The sequence below is a fragment of the Aulonocara stuartgranti genome (genome assembly GCF_965226115.1).
Source record: "Aulonocara stuartgranti genome assembly, chromosome: 20".
NCBI classification, from domain to species: domain Eukaryota; kingdom Metazoa; phylum Chordata; class Actinopteri; order Cichliformes; family Cichlidae; genus Aulonocara; species Aulonocara stuartgranti.
The window spans coordinates 35,138,401-35,157,144 of NC_138956.1; the positions used below are offsets into that span (position 1 = coordinate 35,138,401).

The 18,744-nt window shown below is 41.9% G+C and overlaps 1 protein-coding gene across 1 annotated transcript in view; it reads left to right on the forward strand.

Moving 5' to 3' along the window:
* gripap1 (GRIP1 associated protein 1) overlaps positions 1–18,744 on the forward strand; it is a 46,177-nt gene that overhangs the window by 6,501 nt on the left and 20,932 nt on the right. Inside the window, exons 9-21 of the mRNA XM_082519999.1 lie at positions 1,381–1,547; positions 4,323–4,370; positions 4,506–4,537; positions 4,874–4,921; positions 5,072–5,171; positions 6,274–6,351; positions 7,110–7,202; positions 12,071–12,205; positions 12,329–12,424; positions 12,526–12,636; positions 12,898–12,999; positions 13,138–13,251; positions 13,491–13,568. Of these exons, the coding sequence (XP_082376125.1) occupies positions 1,381–1,547; positions 4,323–4,370; positions 4,506–4,537; positions 4,874–4,921; positions 5,072–5,171; positions 6,274–6,351; positions 7,110–7,202; positions 12,071–12,205; positions 12,329–12,424; positions 12,526–12,636; positions 12,898–12,999; positions 13,138–13,251; positions 13,491–13,568 (1,202 nt within the window). The remainder of the gene's footprint in view (positions 1–1,380; positions 1,548–4,322; positions 4,371–4,505; positions 4,538–4,873; positions 4,922–5,071; positions 5,172–6,273; positions 6,352–7,109; positions 7,203–12,070; positions 12,206–12,328; positions 12,425–12,525; positions 12,637–12,897; positions 13,000–13,137; positions 13,252–13,490; positions 13,569–18,744) is intronic.

Consider the following 18,744-nt stretch of genomic DNA (forward strand, 5'->3'; position numbering starts at 1 on the left):
AGAATTTTCTGATGGTATTCAGGGTTTTTCTTGCAGTTGGCAGCCCCTGTGCAACAGGACCTTAATCTGTTTTACTGAACGTTCTAATTGTTGGAGCCTCTCAGCTTTGAGCACACTGGCTCTAAAAACACTTGAGTGTTTTTTCCCTGTCTTGGTAGTAATGAAGGTGCCTGAACAGCAGTGTGATTCACTGATGTGTCTTTGAAGCAGCAGTGAGCTCTGAGTTGATAGATTTATTTTCTATCTGCACAGGGGGTTTGTTGACAAGAAGAATAATGCTGAATATCACAAGATTTTAGGTGTAACATGTGGGCTTTAGCATTTGAGCTATTTTTATTTATGTGCTCATTACCACATTACATGCAAACTAACTGTATCAACATGCTGCACGAAGATGATCAAAATGGTTTTATTTTGTGTGTGAATGGATCTGACAGCTCAGACTTCAATAAGGTCATCTTCGTGCAGCGAGCTTTATAAACCGATTTACACCTGAAGCCAGCAGCTGAAAGGAAAACAGTCTAAAACCTGATCGCCACGCTGGTCTGAAGAAAAGCTTTAATCTGTCAAGCTTACAAACGCACGCTGTGTTTTAACAGCCGTCTTTTAGTTTGAATTTTTGGCTTCTGTAAGGTGAACCCACAGCTGGCTTTATAGGTGCAGAGCAGCTAGCTGGCTCAGGGCAGACACACACTACAAGCTGAAGCAGGGAAAAACAACGAAATCTGTTAGGAAGCCGCAGATTAATTAGGCTTTAATGTGGATATAACAGCTGAGGCTGCTTGAGCAGGTATTCCCTGTTAGAGCTGCAGAGCCAAACTCATTTCCACCTGTTATAAATAAAATCTTTGTTTTTGGCAGTCACTCCTGCAGTCTCTGCACTTTATGGAGACGCTCAGAGAATTTCTTGTAATATGAACAAGTGATTATTAATTTCAATACATAATTAGTGTGAGACAATCATACTGAAAATGGTAAAAAATAGCTGTATTTTGCAGCAGCCTGTGAGTCAAAGTTACCACTGGTTATTTTTCTGGTAACATATAAGTGAAGTGAAGAAATGTTGCGCTGCTGTTCTCTGTTTTGATCAATGTTGGATGACACCGCCTCTCTACAAACAAATGGACCTGAAAGTGAAAACCTGCAGAGTTCATATAAGCATGCTGTCAGTGAACGCAAACTCACAAGATGCAGCAGTTGATGTTTGACTTTGCAGCTCACCCGGAAAATCCTGGGCTCCGACTCTGTCTGCCTCCTCCAGAGATTAAAAACAAAACAAAAGAAAAGCCCAACCTCTCAGACGGCGTGTAAAGTGAGGAGCTGGTGTAGTGTGTGTCTGGCCTAACGGACTGCCCCTGCTGTGTGCGGCGCCCCCTTTAGGCCTGTCAGAGAAGAGCGTAGAGAAGATTGTAGCTAAGCAGGCAGCGCTAGGCTGGTCGGCTGCTCTCTGTCCAATAACTCACTGCTTTGGACCAGAGCTGGAGATGGCCCTGAACACCGAGCAGGAGGAGAAGAGGCTGCTGAAGGAGCAGATCCACACCCTGGAGGTACACATGCACACAACAAACACAAAAAACACATTTGCACTCACATATATCAGAGTAAGTTCTATTCGAGTACTTCCTTTATATATTTACTTCACTAAAAGTCTAAAGCGATAAAAAACTTTCCCCAGAGTAATGCTTTCAAATTCCCAAGAAAAAAAATTCCAACTAAAACTACTTAAAATGAACTGTTTTACTCTGTAAAATCTAAATGAGCAAACCAAAGTCAGGTCATAATTTCCTGTTTTATTGTCCAATGTTTGTGTAGGACATGTGCAGAAGTGTAACTCAGCGTTAGTTCACCTTCACTTGTGTTTCTTCTGAGAAGTACATGGATGCTTACACAAGGAGGCTGCTCCAACACTGCGGGCTCGATTAGTACACTGGATCATGTTTACCAGAAATAACTTTGAAGTAACAATCAATAATTATTGTTCGATAATACCTTAGCAAGCTAATTTTAGGTAGCATCCCACACTGAGCCAAACAAACATGTTTTTGATGGATTTAGCTGAGAGTGAACTCCTAAAATTTCTCCTCCTGAGTTTTTGGCTTTGAAACAACACAAAAATATGACGTCTCAGTCTGTGGACGTCTGCTGCTGGACTCCATAAGCTCCACGTGTGGACTGGTTCAGTATTTTCTCTGGTTCTGCAATCTCAAATGAGAATATTCACAGATGAACGTATTGACGTATTGTATGGAACATATCGTATTTCCAGGCCGATCACAGCAGATCATCGGATCAAATTTTAAAATTGATTCCATTCTGCAGTAAACGGCATATGAACAGGAATAACGTTTAAATATTAGACAACATTATAGAATATTACAGTAACATCTACTTCTTCTTTTTCATACTGCTTCTTTGTGGTGTAATGTTGCTCGATCTGTTGTGTAATTAACTTCCACTTATCCAAAAAGCCCAAAGAATAAAAAAAGTCTAAATGTTGGCAGATGAAACAGTTGTATGTCGTGAGTGAGAGAGGAAACTAATTAATTCATGACAGGAACATAAACGGCAGATGGAGAGCAGCGGTGAAATGTCAGCGTGACTAACGGACGACTGTGTCCTTTCCTCAGCGTTCACCCGCTGATGGAAACACTGAGGCTTTTTATGGGAAACATGCCTGAAGATGATTGTGATTTCTTGACCTTTAAATTGGTTGAACATTACAGGTTTGACAAATGAGTACTAAGGAGGAGGGGACAAAACATCTCGAGTGGTAAATGGTCTGTATTTGTAAAGCGCTTTTACTTGGTCCTAAGGACCCAAAGCGCTTTACACAATCATCCACACATTCACACACTGGTGATGTGTAGCCACGGCCACCCTGGGGCGCACTGACAGAGGCGAGGCTGCCGGACACTGGCGCCACCGGGCCCTCTGACCACCACCAGTAGGCAACAGGTGAAGTGTCTCGCCCAAGGACACAACGACCGAGACTGTTGGAGCCGGGGCTCGAACCGGCAACCTTCCGATTACAAGACGAACGCCCAACTCTTGAGCCACGATCAAGAGTGTTCGTGCTGTAAACCAAAACAGCTAAAACGCTGTGTGCTGCCCCTGTTTGAGTCCAGCTTTGAATTTGAATGCTTGAAAGTATTTAAACAGAAGAGCTACAGTGTGCATTTCAAATGAGCCAGCAGGCACAGCTGACAATTTGAGCCAAAGTCACAAGTCTGCTGTTAACGTGTCATTAAATTAGGTTTCTGTTTTTACTTTTTGATTTTGAAAACTGCTGCTAGCTCTGTCAGGGTCACCCACACTAGAAATGATTTTTGTTTGGTGGATGATGACTGTGTGATTGATACGTGAACCCTGAGCTTGGACAGAAGGCTGCACTTCTCATAGCCTTTGTTTCCACATCATATAAACACGTTTCTGCTGCCACAGCTCAGCTAGATTTTCTTTTTTGTTGGAATTCCAAACATGTAGCTTTGTTTGGACTGTTTGACTTGTTTTGCTCTTTTTTTTTTTTCCTTTTTCCAAAAGTGTTGATGTCGAGTTCATCAGCATGTCATCGTCATGCTGCTTTCCTATTGGTTGTTCAGTCGTAGCGCATCGTGGTAGAAGTGCGTTATGAGATGCTCTGATTTAATCTCTGACACACTCCTGATTTTTCACACATTATATCACCACAGATCTTTCATGATTCCAGATTCTCACGGTTTATATTCAGCTTAAAGGTTTTGATAACAGAAGGATCTGTTGGTCACATGACACCTGTCAAAATCCACTTTCATCACCCAAATGCGATTTAAGATTACTTTAATATGTGAACTATATTTCTTTTGGAAAGTCATTTGTGAATATTTGCTGCAGGATTATCTGTTTAACCAGAGTTATTAAAGTTTTAAACCTGGGCCTTATTTTCATATCACCTTGATGGTAAAATTGTTAATGGGAGCAAATGAATCTGAAAGAGCTGCACGTAATCCTAAAAGGCTCAAAGATTTTTGGAAAAAGTTATCGTGATGCTGCAAACTGAGTTTCTTTGTGTTCGGACTTCCAAGAACCAAAACTCTGACTGCAGTTACCGTCGTTGGTCTAGGAACAGACGAGACATCCATTCAGAGGAGCAATAAGTTCACTTTGATTAATAAAAGTTAAGGAAATGTAATTCAGAGCAATACTTTTTAGACTCTTTGGACATTAGCCTGCATCGGTGTACTTAATAAAGTGGGGAGGATCTATAAAGTGAGCACTGAGCATGCTGTAAGTGTAAGTGTCTCTCTCCTCAGTTGACTGAACGTTTGCTTTCTGTCTGCCTCCAGGCGTCCAAACAGGCTGAAATCACCAAACTGCAGGAAGAAATAACAAAGGTAAATCTTCTCAGGGCTGACAACACACAACCACTGTGTAATAGAGATTTATTTTGCAGTAACTATGCCAGTGAACTGATATTGGCTATTAAAGGTGCAGCTTTTTAATGCTGTTTCCGTCTCTTTGTCCTGCAGCTGTCTGACAAGCTAAAGAAGAAGCAGGAGAGGTGAGATGACCTAACCGCAGTCACATTCACAGCTTTTTGACACAGTTATCGGCCAGTAATGTAGCAGCAGTGCTGTATAAACTGCTTCAGGCGTGGCTCAGTTCACTTAACCTTCACAGCAGCTGGATATTGTAGGTAGAACACCCTGCAGTACTAGAGAGAGAGAACCCCAGCCAAGTAAGAAATGAATAAGGATCGTCTTAAACTGTGAATCAAAGCTACTTGAGTAGAGGTGAAGATTTAAAGAATATATATCCCGGTCTGGAAACAGATTCACCATCATGTTAATCTGTTCTGGGCAACTAAACGAAAGCTTATGTTTTTGTTCTCCTGCAGTTTCCAGCGTCTGCAGACAGAAAAGGAGGCTCTGTACAACGACAGCAGGTCAGGACTGCCGGCACCCCGCTGCTCTTACTCCCACTAGTGTATTGACGGCTCTAATGTCCACGGTTCAGGGTGTCTGCTTTTTTTTCCCCTTTAAATGTGCTGCTTGTTGTGGAAATGTTGACCTTTTGTGGTTTTGATTCTCTGCAGGACAAAGATCGATGAGATCAACCAAAGAAAAGAAGAAGAGCTGAAGGCCATGAATATCCGTGTCCAGAAACTACAGACGGACCTCATGGCAGCCAACCAGGTTCGATCTCGCTAAGAAATCGCACCAGTCCATTACTATGTACATTCCCCCAGCTCCTCTATGATTCTTTCCCCAGTCAGGGTAATGTCCTACAAGGAAAAGTAACCATGTTGGAATTATTTATGTACGATAAAAGTTTACAAAAAACTAAACACAGGAAGTCTTGCTCGATGTTGTGTGGTGTAAGTTTAACCACTGAAAACAAACAAAGCACTTTCTATCTGAAATGAATTTTTTATGTGCAGATTGTTCATAACGAGTAATCCAAACCACGCAGCAGCATATTATTGACTAACCTGGTGTTGTGGATGGATCATCACAGATGTTCTCTTGACTGAAGTTGGGTCCTCTTTTAGTGCTTTTTTCCTGTCTTATGATTTCATTTGTCTCTGTCCATCTGGGACCACCACAATAGCTTTTATTGAGGGGGAAACTTTAATGTTCATCCTCCATCTTGGCTGTGTTAATGTGTTTATATTGTCCTAGCTATAGCTCTGTAGCTAGATACCAACTAGCCCAGCGTTAATGACACCACAGATATTGCTGCTGTTTAGTTTTCTTCAGTTATGTCTGGAGTGAAAGCAGAACAATACTTTTGGGTCTTATCTAACAAAGAAAAGAATCAGTGAGCTGCTGAGATAATTACACAGTGATGAAAGTTTGGACTTGTTTAAGAACACACCATGTCTTCATTGTTTGGACTTTATGTTTTTTTTAATTGACAGAAACTCTTAAAAATCAGACTTTGTATCATGAAAAGTAGTTCATGTCTGTGGCTGACGTCTGTTGAACACCTTTGGGTGTTATTGGAGAATCTGAATCAGACTGAATCCATTGGACACACTGAATAATTAAAACATGCATTAATAAAACATTCATGCTGTTTTTCATTTAAACGTGACGTCACATTTTCTGTACGAGTCCAAAAACAAAAAAACTTTGAATTCCAAAGTTTGCACACTTCACATGTCATTGTGAACATAGTGAAAGAGTCACTTTCTGTTCGGTTTTCTCCTCTGTAACGATCATTTCACCCTCGTTATGAACTTTGACTTTTTACTTTATAAACTAATCATTTGTGTTTGTGCGTTTTCTTGTTCAGACGGTGTCAGAGCTGAGAGAGCAGCTACAGAGCAAAGAGAAGGAACATGAGGTGGCTCTGCACACACTGAAGGACGAGGTAATGCATGCGCGCACACACACACACACACTCTGAGTCAGAGATCGTGAATCCTGCCACAGACAGGCAGACTTCTGAACATATTTCCATGTCTCAGGCGCAGCAGGAGTGCAGTAAAACACACACATATAAAGACGTGACGGCACTCTTATTTAGATATTTGTCCACATCCAAATTCTGCACACACATATTAGAATAGTTTTCTTTTTCTTTTTTTTTTAAATTGAAGAGGATAAGGTTGAGGGAAAAGGGGACAAGGGAGGAAACAGTGTGAAGGTTGTAGGAGTTTGATTAAAGCTGACTGTTTTCGGTTCTTTCACTTCTCTGTGAAGCTGCTTCTCTGCCAAAGTGATATAAATGTTTAAAAAGAATCCGTTTTCACCAAAAACAGGTTTTTAAAATGAAGGAAATGAAATGAGAGATGGTGGGATGGAGAAAGCTCCTTAATACAGATGATTTTTTCTTAATAAAGTACAAATATGTTTTGGAATATCACTCTGGTAGTGGAACTGGTACTTCTGTGTGTTTCTGAACTGCTTTATCCTTCTCTAATCCTCGACTCTGTTCTTTCTGTCATCTTTGTCATTTAAAATTTCTTTACCTGTACACTCTTACGTTTGTGTGTGTTCTTTTTGTTTTGTTTACCTCCTATATTGCCTTTGTTTTTCTCGCTTTCTTTATTTGCTCTTTACTGGTTTCTTTCCCATCTTATCTTTTCCCCTCTGACGCCCCCTGCTGGTGGTTTGGTGCAACTGCAGGTAGCCAGTCAGAGTGCAGTCAGTCAGGAACAGGTGGACAACATCCTGCAGGAGAACGATGCTCTGAGGACAAACCTAGCTGCTCTAGAACAGGTAATAAACGTTACACAGCATGGAGAGAGTTAGTGGCCATGAAACCCGGAGAACCCCTCATAAGCATGACGTCATCTCTGAGCACTAACCCAGCTACTTTTAACATGTAATAAAACTGATGAACAGTACCATAACCCTGACAGTACATCATCTCTGTGTACTAGAGAAACTGACAAGAACGTTACACTGACCAATGAGGAAAAAGTCATTAATACCTCAAAGACCATCACGCTGCTGCTAATCACACAACAGTTACCTGATCCCAGTTGTTGCTTTAGAAAGAAATGACAAAAATGTGTCAAGTGGAAAAATAAATTCACATTACTGTGATTGTCTGCAGCACCTGGACTTGGACCATGCTAACACAAAGCAAGTAGTTAAAGATCAGAGCCGTGCGAACCAAGCAGCTGAAGCTTTTTAAAGGTTAAGAAAAATCTACAAAATATTAGCATCTTACAAAAAAGAGGAAATTTTGCTTATTAGAATGAACTGCTGTTACAAGAATTACTTGTAATCGACTTGTTCCATATATACACTGAACAAAAATATAAACGCAACACCTTTGTTACTGCTCCCATTCCCCATGGGATGGACGTAGAGACCTAAAATTCATTCCAGATACACAATATAACCATCCCTCCCAAACAGTGGTCACAAATCAGTCCAAATGTGTGGTAGTGGGCACATCTGCCATATTGAGATAATCCATCCCACCTCACAGGTGTGCCACATCAGGATGCTGATCTGACATCATGAGTAGTGCACAGGTGTACCTCAGACTGCCCACAACAAAAGGCCACCCTGGAATGTGCAGTTTTTTGCGCTATTGGGGGTCTGGGGACCCAGAACCGGTCAGTATCTGGTGTGACCACCATTTGCCTCATGCAGTGCAACACATCGTCGCATGGAGTCTATCAGATTGTCAATTGTGGCCTGTGGAATGTTGGTCCACTCCACTTCAATGGCTGTGCGAGGTTGTTGGATATTCGTGGGAACTGGTACACGCTGTCGTATACGCCGGTCAAGCACATCCCGAACATGCTCAATGGGTGACATGTCCGGTGAGTATGCTGGCCATGCAAGAACTGGGACATTCTCAGCTGCCATCTGCCCTGAACAATGTGAACCATGATTCATCCGTGAAGCGCACACCTCTCCAACGTGCCAGACGCCATCGAATGTGAGCATTTGCCCACACAAGTCTGTTACGGCGACGAGCTGGAGTCAGGTCAAGACCCCGATGAGGACGACGGGCATGCAGTTGAGCGTCCCTGAGACGGTTTCTGACAGTTTGTGCAGAAATTGTTTGGTTGTGCAAACCAATTGTTCCAGCAGCTGTCTGGGTGGCTGGTCTCAGACGATCTTGGAGGTGAACCTGCTGGATGTGGAGGTCCTGGGCTGGTGTGGTTACACGAGGTCTGCGGTTGTAAGGCCGGTTGGATGCGCTGCCATATTCTCTGAAAGGCCTGTGGAGACGGCTTATGGTTGAGAAATGAACATTCAATGCACGGGTGACAGATCTGGTTGACATTCCTGCTGTCAGCATGCCAATTGCACGCTCCCTCATTGCTTGTGGCATCTGTGGCATTTTGCTGTGAGACAAAACTGCACATTCCAGGGTGGCCTTTTGTTGTGGGCAGTCTGAGGTACACCTGTGCACTACTCATGATGTCAGATCAGCATCCTGATGTGGCACACCTGTGAGGTGGGATGGATTATCTCAATATAGCAGATGTGCCCACTACCACACATTTGGACTGATTTGTGACCACTGTTTGGGAGGGATGGTTATATTGTGTATCTGGAATGAATTTTAGGTCTCTACGTCCATCCCATGGGGAATGGGAGCAAAAACAAAAGTGTTGCGTTTATATTTTTGTTCAGTGTATATGTGTATATGTATAATATGGAACACTGGATCAGGCTGTGTTAATGCAAAGAAAAGCGTGTCATGCTCCGCGCATTCAGCTTCAGCTGTTTAATAGCTTCATTTACTGGTTACAGGTTAAAGACAGACAGCCCAATCAGAAAGAAGTTTAATGTTTTATATAATTCTGACCTCAAAACGCTGGTTTGAACCACTTACTGTTTTTTGTAATTGATGTCATTTCACGTGAGGTTTTGTAAATCTGACCCTGAACAGGATCATCCAGAACACTTTACTCACACACTATCAAACTGTAACTCACCTTGTAGGAGAACAGTGCTCTGGGGACTGATCTGTGCACGCTTGACCCTAGAGTAGAGCCCTCATCTAGGACCCTAACCGTAGCTTGTTTTTCTGGACTAATGTGACTCTTGAAAACTAAACTACATACTGCTGCACCGAGTGCTAACAACAGAACACTTTAGAGAGGCTTACATTAAATCTTTTGTGCAAGTGTAAAATTCAAAGCGCTTGCAGGAAACTAGATGATAGATCTGTGAGGGCTGCCCAACTAATGATGGTAGGTGGAGTTAATCTAGAATAGCTTTTTTAGAGAGAGTATCTAGAACCTGTTTGTTTATTGTAGCAGCTGTCTTTAATGTCAGTGTGGAACACGTGTTGCAGGAGAACAGTGCTCTGAGGACTAATCTGTGCGCTCTTGAACAGGTAATTATTTCCTGACTCCTCATGTAGAGTTTAGCATTAGATTGAGGTCCTGAAATGAACTTTGATTCCTAGAATCTTTTCTAGAGGCTTTTTTTAAAGATTGATCCCCTTAAAAATAAAATAACATGACTGTGTATGCTGAGTAGAATGTGTTGATGTCCTGAACCAGAAGCCTAAGTAGAGTGACTGGTTACAGTGACTGAGATTAGTTGGTTGGAGCTCCTCAAAGTAATCACGATGATCAGTTTTTCCTGCTTTCCAGCAGGTTCCTGCTTTAATTCTGATTTATGTAATGAAAATGTTGATGCTGGAGGAGGTCAGTAACCTCAGCTGTAGCTCATTAGGGTTCACATCCATGGTCCATGTTGCTTTCTTTGTTTGTGTCTAGCAAGATATATATTTGATGAAATGTACGACCTTTGGCCTGATTAGATCTGTTCGTGTTGTTCTTTGTCGTCATTCTGAAACACTTTATTTTGGAGAATAAATCAGGAACCAACTGTGTTATATGTTAGGTTTTCAGGTTACTTGGAGGGCAACATCTTCACCTTTTGATGTCTTAAATGCTTTTTAGAAAGAAAAACTCTAAATAGTGTTTGATTTTTCAGTCAGACTTTTTCCACCCAAATCCCAAGACTTGGAGAAATACTTTTTCAAAGTAAAAGTTGCATATTCTGATTGCATACTGTTGGGCCTCAGAGGTAAAGATTAGGCCTTTTGCCATTGTCCATGACATAGACCTCACCGGATTATTCATACAAATACAAAATTTTTACTTAAGTATAATTTGTGTCCTGTGACTCTTGTTTGTGTCGTCATAAACTAAAGAAAAGGTCTCATGATCATCATTGGTGTTTACGTTGGCACTTTTCGTCACGTCCATAAGAAACTGCAGGACTGAGTTGGTGCACTTGTTGTTCATAAACGAGTAACAAGTTGAAAATAGTTGAGCTTTAAAAAATCGCTGCACTCCTCAGTGTCACCACTTTAACTAAAAAAAATAAGAAGGGGCGGGATTTATGATGTCCGTACCGTCAGTGAACAAACACTGTCGCTGACGACAGTCCTGAACACTGACGAGCATGGTTTCATGAGCCAGCAACAGTTAAAGTGCTCTGATGTTCCACGTTAGCCTCAAACTGGAAGATTGATTTAGAACGGAAAATTGCAAAGAACAGTTAAGCCGGTGAAATCATTAAGTCCGATACAAAACGCACTGTAGGATTAAATACGTTCTTAAACTTAGAAACCTGGACTCAGGAGACGCTCCAAATGCTTCATCCTCTGTTCTCAGACGAAACAATCCATGTGCTGACTTACACAAATCTTTGTGTGGTTTGTAAAGCCAAAGTATACATTTACACTCTTCTCACTTAAAGTCACTGTGCTGTACACGTGAATATTCTGACTAGAAATCAAAATAACACAAAAACATTTTTCTCCCAGGAACTTTGTGATGGTAGTAAAATGTTTTTTGTGTTTCCTCTGAGACCTACACACACACACACACACACACACACACACACACACACACACACACACACACACTGATGTTCACACCAAACCTGGCCGTGTGGAGCTGTGCTGCTTTAGAACATGAGAGCATGACTGCTGTCAAAGAAACTGGAAATTAAAATGTATTTATCAGATTCACTGCTTTGGGTCTTACTAATGCCGGCTAGTTCGCTCTCTGAACTGGACAATGTTATGTTTAAAAAACTGAAATGAATGTTTTGAAATACCTTACAGTAAGCAAACGGATTTTTGGAAATCACCACCAGTTTAATCAGAATTAGTAGCTGAAAATTGCAGCTAGGCTGCTACCAATCAGAAGTGTGCAGTGGCACAAACTCTAGAGTCTGCTTAGACAGCCATCACCGTGGTGGCTCCAAAGGGTGTAATCCTACAGCCTGAAGGGATATAAAAGAGGGTCAGCTGATGTGGGTGACCTATAGAGATGGACCTCCGACATGGATCTATATGTAGATAAATGATCTGTGTGTGGGGGTTCATGCCATTGTTATACCTAAAAGGCCAAATGATTTAATGCTACAACTTGCATCTTATTTAACCTGTGGTCATTTACTGTTCTCTGCTTCATCTTAATCATCTGTCGTCATCATTCTTTTCTATCTAATATTTTCTGGCAGTTGTTATCTGTCCAGGACATTCTTGTACATGTACGTGTTTAAGTTGGACAGGTACTGCAAAGAGTCGTTCAGGAATTAAAGTGAACACTGTAAAGAGAAATAAAGTGTTTGAAATGTGTTTGTAGATCCAAACGGTGAAGACGCAGGAAATGAACCTGTTGCGAGAGCAGCAGGAGGCGCTGACGGGCGAACTGCAGCAGAGACGAACTGAACAGGAGAATCTGCTGGCTCAGAGAGATGACCTCAACTCCCAGCTGCAGGTAGATTAAACAGTGGTTTGTTTAACCTTTGGGTTTTATCTCAGCTCGTTCTGCCGATATAAACGACTCTCCAGCTGTTTGTTTACACGTGGCTTTCTGCTTCTCTCACTTTACGTCCTTCAGGAGTCGAGTTTTGCCAACAGGAAGTTGTTGGAGCAGTTAACCGAAGAAGGACAAGAGAAGGATAGACTGCTGAGAGAGCTGGACGAGGCTAAGAAGGTACACACATAAACAACAACAACACACAGAGTGCCACATGGTGTCTGTACACAAACCAGCTGAACCAGTAAACACACTTACACCTGTTTGTGTGTGAGCAGACAGCAGAGAAGAGGAAGGCCATGCTGGATGAGATGGCCATGCAGCTGAACCAGGAAAAGTCTGACCACAAGGAGGCGCTGTCAGACCTCAAACTGCAACACGAGAAAGAGGCGAGTGGCCATGGATCTGCTGCTTTTAATGGCTTTTATCCATCACAGTTTTCATGTCTTCTTTGTTTGGTTTCTCTATATAGTTTCTTTGCTTTGAATTATCGCTGATCTGTTTTTGTTTGTGTGGTTTTTAGTTTTTAAAATGTGCAAAAATAAAGAAAAGCCACAAATTTTCATCAGATTTAGTGAATTCTTTTTGCTTTTGTCTCTTCTCTGTATTCCCTGACTCATTTTCTTCTTCTGTCTCCTCCTCTCTTTCAGGTTCTTGCAGTGAGGGCTCGATACGAGAAGGAGCTCAGAGGACTTCATGAAGACAAGAATCGCTCTGAGGAAGAAATCCGACAGCAGCTTAGAGATGAAAAGGTAAAGAGGCACGCAGGAGGTGAAAGTGGGTAAGGAGACAAAAGAAAACTCCTGATGTGTGTCTTCCAGATGTCTCGTATAACACGAGCAGCAGAGTCGTTATCGCACAAGTTCACGATACGCTTTGTGAGTTTTCAGGCTCGGACGAAGGAGCTGGAGGGTTTACAGCCCCGAGTGGAGGAGCTGCTGAGTCAGGTCCAGTCCATGGAGGGAGCCAAAGGATGGTTCGAGAGACGGCTCAAAGAGGCTGAGGTCAGTATCTGCTGAGTGCTGGCTGGTCACCCTATAAACCAGCGGTACTTTTCCGCCAATTCGTCCTCCAAATCCTCCGTAGTTTAAAGGTCGAGTTTGCACATTTGCATCATTATTTTAAAGTGAAAATGCCAACATTTACAGTTTTTAGCTTCTCGGCTGAGCAGATTCTGAGTTCCTTTGATTCCAAGTGTTCCTCTGTGACTGACTGTACTTTATCTGTCTGCTGATGCGAGCAGGAGAATATAGAGAAGAACAATCTGCAACATCAGGAGGAAATCAAGCAGCTGTGGAAAGAACACAAACTTCAGCTGGAGGTACACACACACACACACACACACACACACACACACTTTCATTTTGTTTTATTTAATCAGGTAAAGGTGTCACTGAGAAGAGTAATGTGTTTTCTGTGAGCACAGAATGAAAGCCGGTGTTATAAGAACAAAAGCAGACAACAGACGATGACTGTCACACTTGATGAGATTACACACATTAAAGCGAGCACAGAAACATTGATTAACAGATCCTGTAGAAGTGACTTAAACTCAGCAGCAGTAATCAGCTCTGACAGTTTCACCTCCGTCTCTACTTCGCCTCAGGAAAAAGATGCTGAAAAGATGCCGAGACTGTCTTCACTCAACATTTTATAGATGTCGCTTCTTTATGTTCAGCACAGTTGAGGAAGATCATCTTGGGGTGGAGTTACAAACATGTATAAAAGTCACTCGATTGAAATGACAGACAAGAAAAGCTCCTTATATCCAACCGTCACACCTTTAACAGGCGTTAGGTCAATTTTCAGGCACTGTGTCAGTTTTTCTGTTTATCATCAGTAAACTGTGTTTTATCATAACCCACTGCATAACCGTTCCTTTGCATAACATTACGTTTCCTCCTGTAGCCTGTCTGGTAGAATAATCATGTCTCTCTAAACTCCAAATGGAGGATTTGTAACAAGAAAAGTAATGAATACAGTGAGCTGTGTTTAACATTTTGCTCCATTTGCATTTATTTTATCTAATCAGTTGAACTCCTCGACTAAACTGCTGAGCAGTAATGTGGATGAGATGATATCAAACCCAAACTGCCTGCTGCACACCTGTGAACTATAAAAATACAATTTCCCATCTTAGTAGTTATTATGGATATTTTCTTCTAGGAGATATTGTGCTATTTATCCCAGCGTGTTGGTCTCATGGACCCAGAATACACACACCATGTATGCAACGGTTTTAAACTGGATTCCTGTGTGCATACGTGCAGTGATTGGCCTCCTGCATTAGTGCACAGCCTGTAGTAAGACAGTCGCTTCAATCACTTCACAGCGATGTCGCAAACCTGCTGTTCAGTTACGGAGATCTGACGGGCTTCAGAGGTTTGAAATGCAGATACAACTGCAGAGCCGGGCTCAGCTAAACCTGCTCTCTGAGACACACAGCAGTGGTGCATCAGAGAACCGTGCAATGATTTGTGTGATTGCTTCCCAGCATGCACTGGGACAGAGGATTTATCATAATTTTTCATGTGTTAGTGTGCTCTGTAGTGTTTCCACAAGTGATGCTTTCCTCTGTGATTTTTTTTTTTTTTTGGTCCCCATGACTGCATGAAACATTGATAATCTGGTGAGACATATGCAGTTTAATTAATGACTCGTGCTAATCAGCACACATTTAATTTGTCAGAGAATCGGTTACATTTCTGTGCAGAATGAGATGAAATGATACAGAATCTGTAGCTGGTTTAATAGTAATTCACTTTAGTTCAGTCTTATTTATATAGTAAAGCTCCAATTCACAACAGCAGTCATGTCAAGGTGCTTTAGTTAGATTAAGAAGCCTGAACTCCAATATAGGAGAGAAGACCCCATCAGTCAGACCAACCTCTATGAGCAACCCCCAGCAGAACCAGGCTCAGGGCTGGGCAGCCATGTACTATGATCAGTCAAGCGGTGAGGGGGAAAACAGGAACAAAAGGGATAGAAAGCTGAGAACAAAATATAAACTACAGGAGAGAAAAGGCACAAGATGAGGGCTTGCAGTAGTGGGATATAATATCCATGGAGAGTGGATGTGGAGAAAAGTGCTAAGTGTTTCTTGGGCCATGAGCAGGACTAAGGGATGGTTGAGGGTCAGCTGATCCAGCCCTACCTAAAAGTTTTATCAAAAAGGAAAGTTTGACGCCTGTTTCTGAAAAGTTGAGAGAATCTCGTCTCCCAAATGTACAGGAACAACTGAAGGCTCTGCCTCCATCCACAGAGCACAGGCAAGGCTGCAGTCTGAGAGCGATGTGATGTGAGATGGTGGCGCTTGATCATTCATGCCTTTGTATGTGAGAAGAAGTATTGTAAATTAAATTCTGGATCTAACAGGAAGCCAATAAAGATGAGCTAATGCAGGAGAAATATGATCTCTCTTTCTGGTTCCTGTCAGTACTCAGACTGTGGCCTTTCTGATCAACTGAAATCTTTCAGGGAGCTTTAGAACGGCCTGCTGATAAGAATTGTAGTATTTCAGCCTAGAAAAATCAAATGCATAGACAATTTTTTCAGTAATTGTGACCTCTTAACAGTTGCACTTTTGAAGCTTCTACGGAGGCTTGAAATCATTTCTGAATGTTAAACTGCAGCTCAGGTGAAGACGGAGCATCCGCGTCCAGAACAAGACGTTTCAGAAGGCGCCTCTATAAATATCAACACTTGTGTGCGTGTGTGTAGACAGGCACACAGTGCGTGTAGGCATGTACGTTTGTGTGTGCGCTCTAATTGAAAACGTTTCTAATTAAAGCGTAGTTGTCTCCATGGTAACTTGGAGAGGTTAAGCTGTGTTAACAGCCGATCAGAGTGGAGGCGGCTCATGTGAACGCTGACAGTCTGCTGCAGACACCCTGAACGCTTCACGCCATCTGTCAGCAGGACGGAGTTCAGCTTGTTGTTCAGCGCCGTGATTCTCGTTTCCACACTGACCCGTCGTCGTCGTGCACTCACAGCACAAAGACGAGGCTTTGTTTACAGCGTGCGACGAGTGGATACCGCTCGACGCGGTGGTGTTTGTTTCCAGTCTTGAAGCTGATTGATTTTGTTTGCAGTGTTTACAGACATCTCTGTTGTGAAACGAGGATGGATGGAGGGCGCTTTTTGGACCGCGCTGCTGTAATTGGTCACTGTGACACACTGTCAGTATTAAGAAGCACTGGATTAGCTCTGTCAACACTGTTTCTAGAAGAGTTTTGTAAATGAAATGGCTCCACTAAACAGACAAAAGATGCTGAGATTTTTAAACGTTGCAGATGTTTGTTGTTATTGATGTAAGGTGATGTGATGGGCCGCCAGGCTGCGTACAAGTTCAAATAATCCAAACATAAACACTAAATGTAATTTGCAGCTAAAACAAAGACTGAAAGGAGAGCGCTTGCCACCTGCTCTGATTCCTGCAGTGGATATAAACACACTTAGTGTACAGAACTCCACAAAGACTAACTGAAAGGAGTAAAGACCCAAATATTAACACAGTCTGATTGTGGCTACAGCTTGTGGAGATACAGAAATGCTGCCATATAATCTGCATCATTATAATTTCATTAATAACATTCTTTACAGCATTATTTCATCTAATAATATTTCTCACAGTATTGATACTGCATTACAGTTGTTTATTGAAGATGTTCATTTGAGGATCCTTCCACTATGTTAACTTTTATTACAAGTACGGTTAGAAGTATTTTATACACATTGCATATTTGTGCTTATTTCGAGTTGATGTTCGGTTCATTAAGGGTCTTAAGCTTCACTGGCGTGACTGTCCAGGTGATACATGCTGAGGGAAACCAGAACATAGAAGGATAACTGCAATGCATGCTCACAGTACATATAACACATATAATCTAGGAATGTGTCCAGCCTGAGGCCTTAACTCATTTGGTGTCTTAATATATTTTATTCTACTTGGTAACAGACGATCAGAGTCAATAATTAGCCCCAGAGACCCTGAGGGCTTGAAGTTTATTACCTTGTATGGAAGGTGTTATAGAAAAGAGAAGTTCTATGTCTGTTTATAGGCATTAAAGATGTATGATTAACTGTGACTAATGTCTGGAACCTATTTTAATCTGTCATTGACGCCATGGGGGGGGGCGTGTACCCCACTGCTTTATAAGTGTCCACAACATGTATTTTGGTCAGAAGACATAGGCTGATGTTTTCTCCGGGCTGTTAATAAACTCATCGTTTGATTGCACTTCTCTGGGGCTTCCGTGGTTTGTCTCACTGCTCTACATTGATTGATTTCGCGACAAGCTCCATATGTGGTTACCATTCGAGTCTCATAACCAATAATAATTCTCATTACTGATGAGCGTAATTATTGGTTATCAGTAACGAGCCCTTTCAGCAGATTAGATGACCACGGTGATCGTGTATACGTCTGTGAGAAAGTCTCTCCTCAGAGACCTGCTGCACTGATTAGTTTGTCTGCGTGTGCGTGTGTGTTTTATCTGCTGGATAACAGCCTGGTACTGAAACCAGAGTGAGGAAACTTAATAGGAAAAGTTAATTAATGATGGAAGAAGTCTAATTAGAGGGCAGGTCAGGTCCCGGGCAGGTGCTCCACGTGTCGGGGGTTTGAGTTTCAGCCGTCACATGTCGTTTCCTGTCTTCGTTCCTGAACATCAATGCTAAGGTTTGTTAAACCGAACGTTAAATGGCAAATTAAAAATAATCAGTTCACCCTGTTCTCTCCAGTTACATCAGAACATGCTGAAAAAAATAGCTGATTGTTCATAAACCTTAAAGCACACGAGTCCTGCAGCCTGATTTTACAAATTTAAATCACTCAAACTGCTCGAAGCATTCTGTTTGTAAACGCTGTTCACCATATCTAATCATCTGCATGAAAATACATTTTTTCCGATGTTATAAATTATATCTTGTAATATGTTCACCTGATGCACACAGTTATAATAAAAAAAATGATAGTTTGGAAGAAATTAAGTCAAAATTATAGAGGCTGGAGAAGCAGGTATTTAAATGCAAGTCTTATCTCTTATTCCACAAGGCTTAATCCTGGAATTCAGGTGTTTTAATTCCCATTGCTACAGATGTGTAAAATCAAACACTTAGCCATGAAGTCTGCTTTCTTTTGTAAAAGAATGGGTCACTCTTAAGATCCTGCTGAAGTTAGGAGTGGTACCGTAACAGGATGCCACTGTTGCAAAACAGTTTGTGAAGTTTCTTCAGTCCCAGATGTTCCACGATCAGCTGTCAGTGGTGTTATTTCAAAAGTGGCCGACCACAGAAAGCTACCAAGGGGAGCCATCAACCAAAATGATGAAGAGTCTCCAGCGCTCTGCTGACTCAGTAGCTGCAGAGCTCCAAGCCTCCTCTGGCTTTAACATCAGCACAAAAGCTTTGCACCGGGAGCTTCATGCCAAGGGTCTCTGTGGTCGAGCAGCTCCTGCAGGTGTAATGTGTAGGTGGCTCAGGGTTTTTGTCCACAT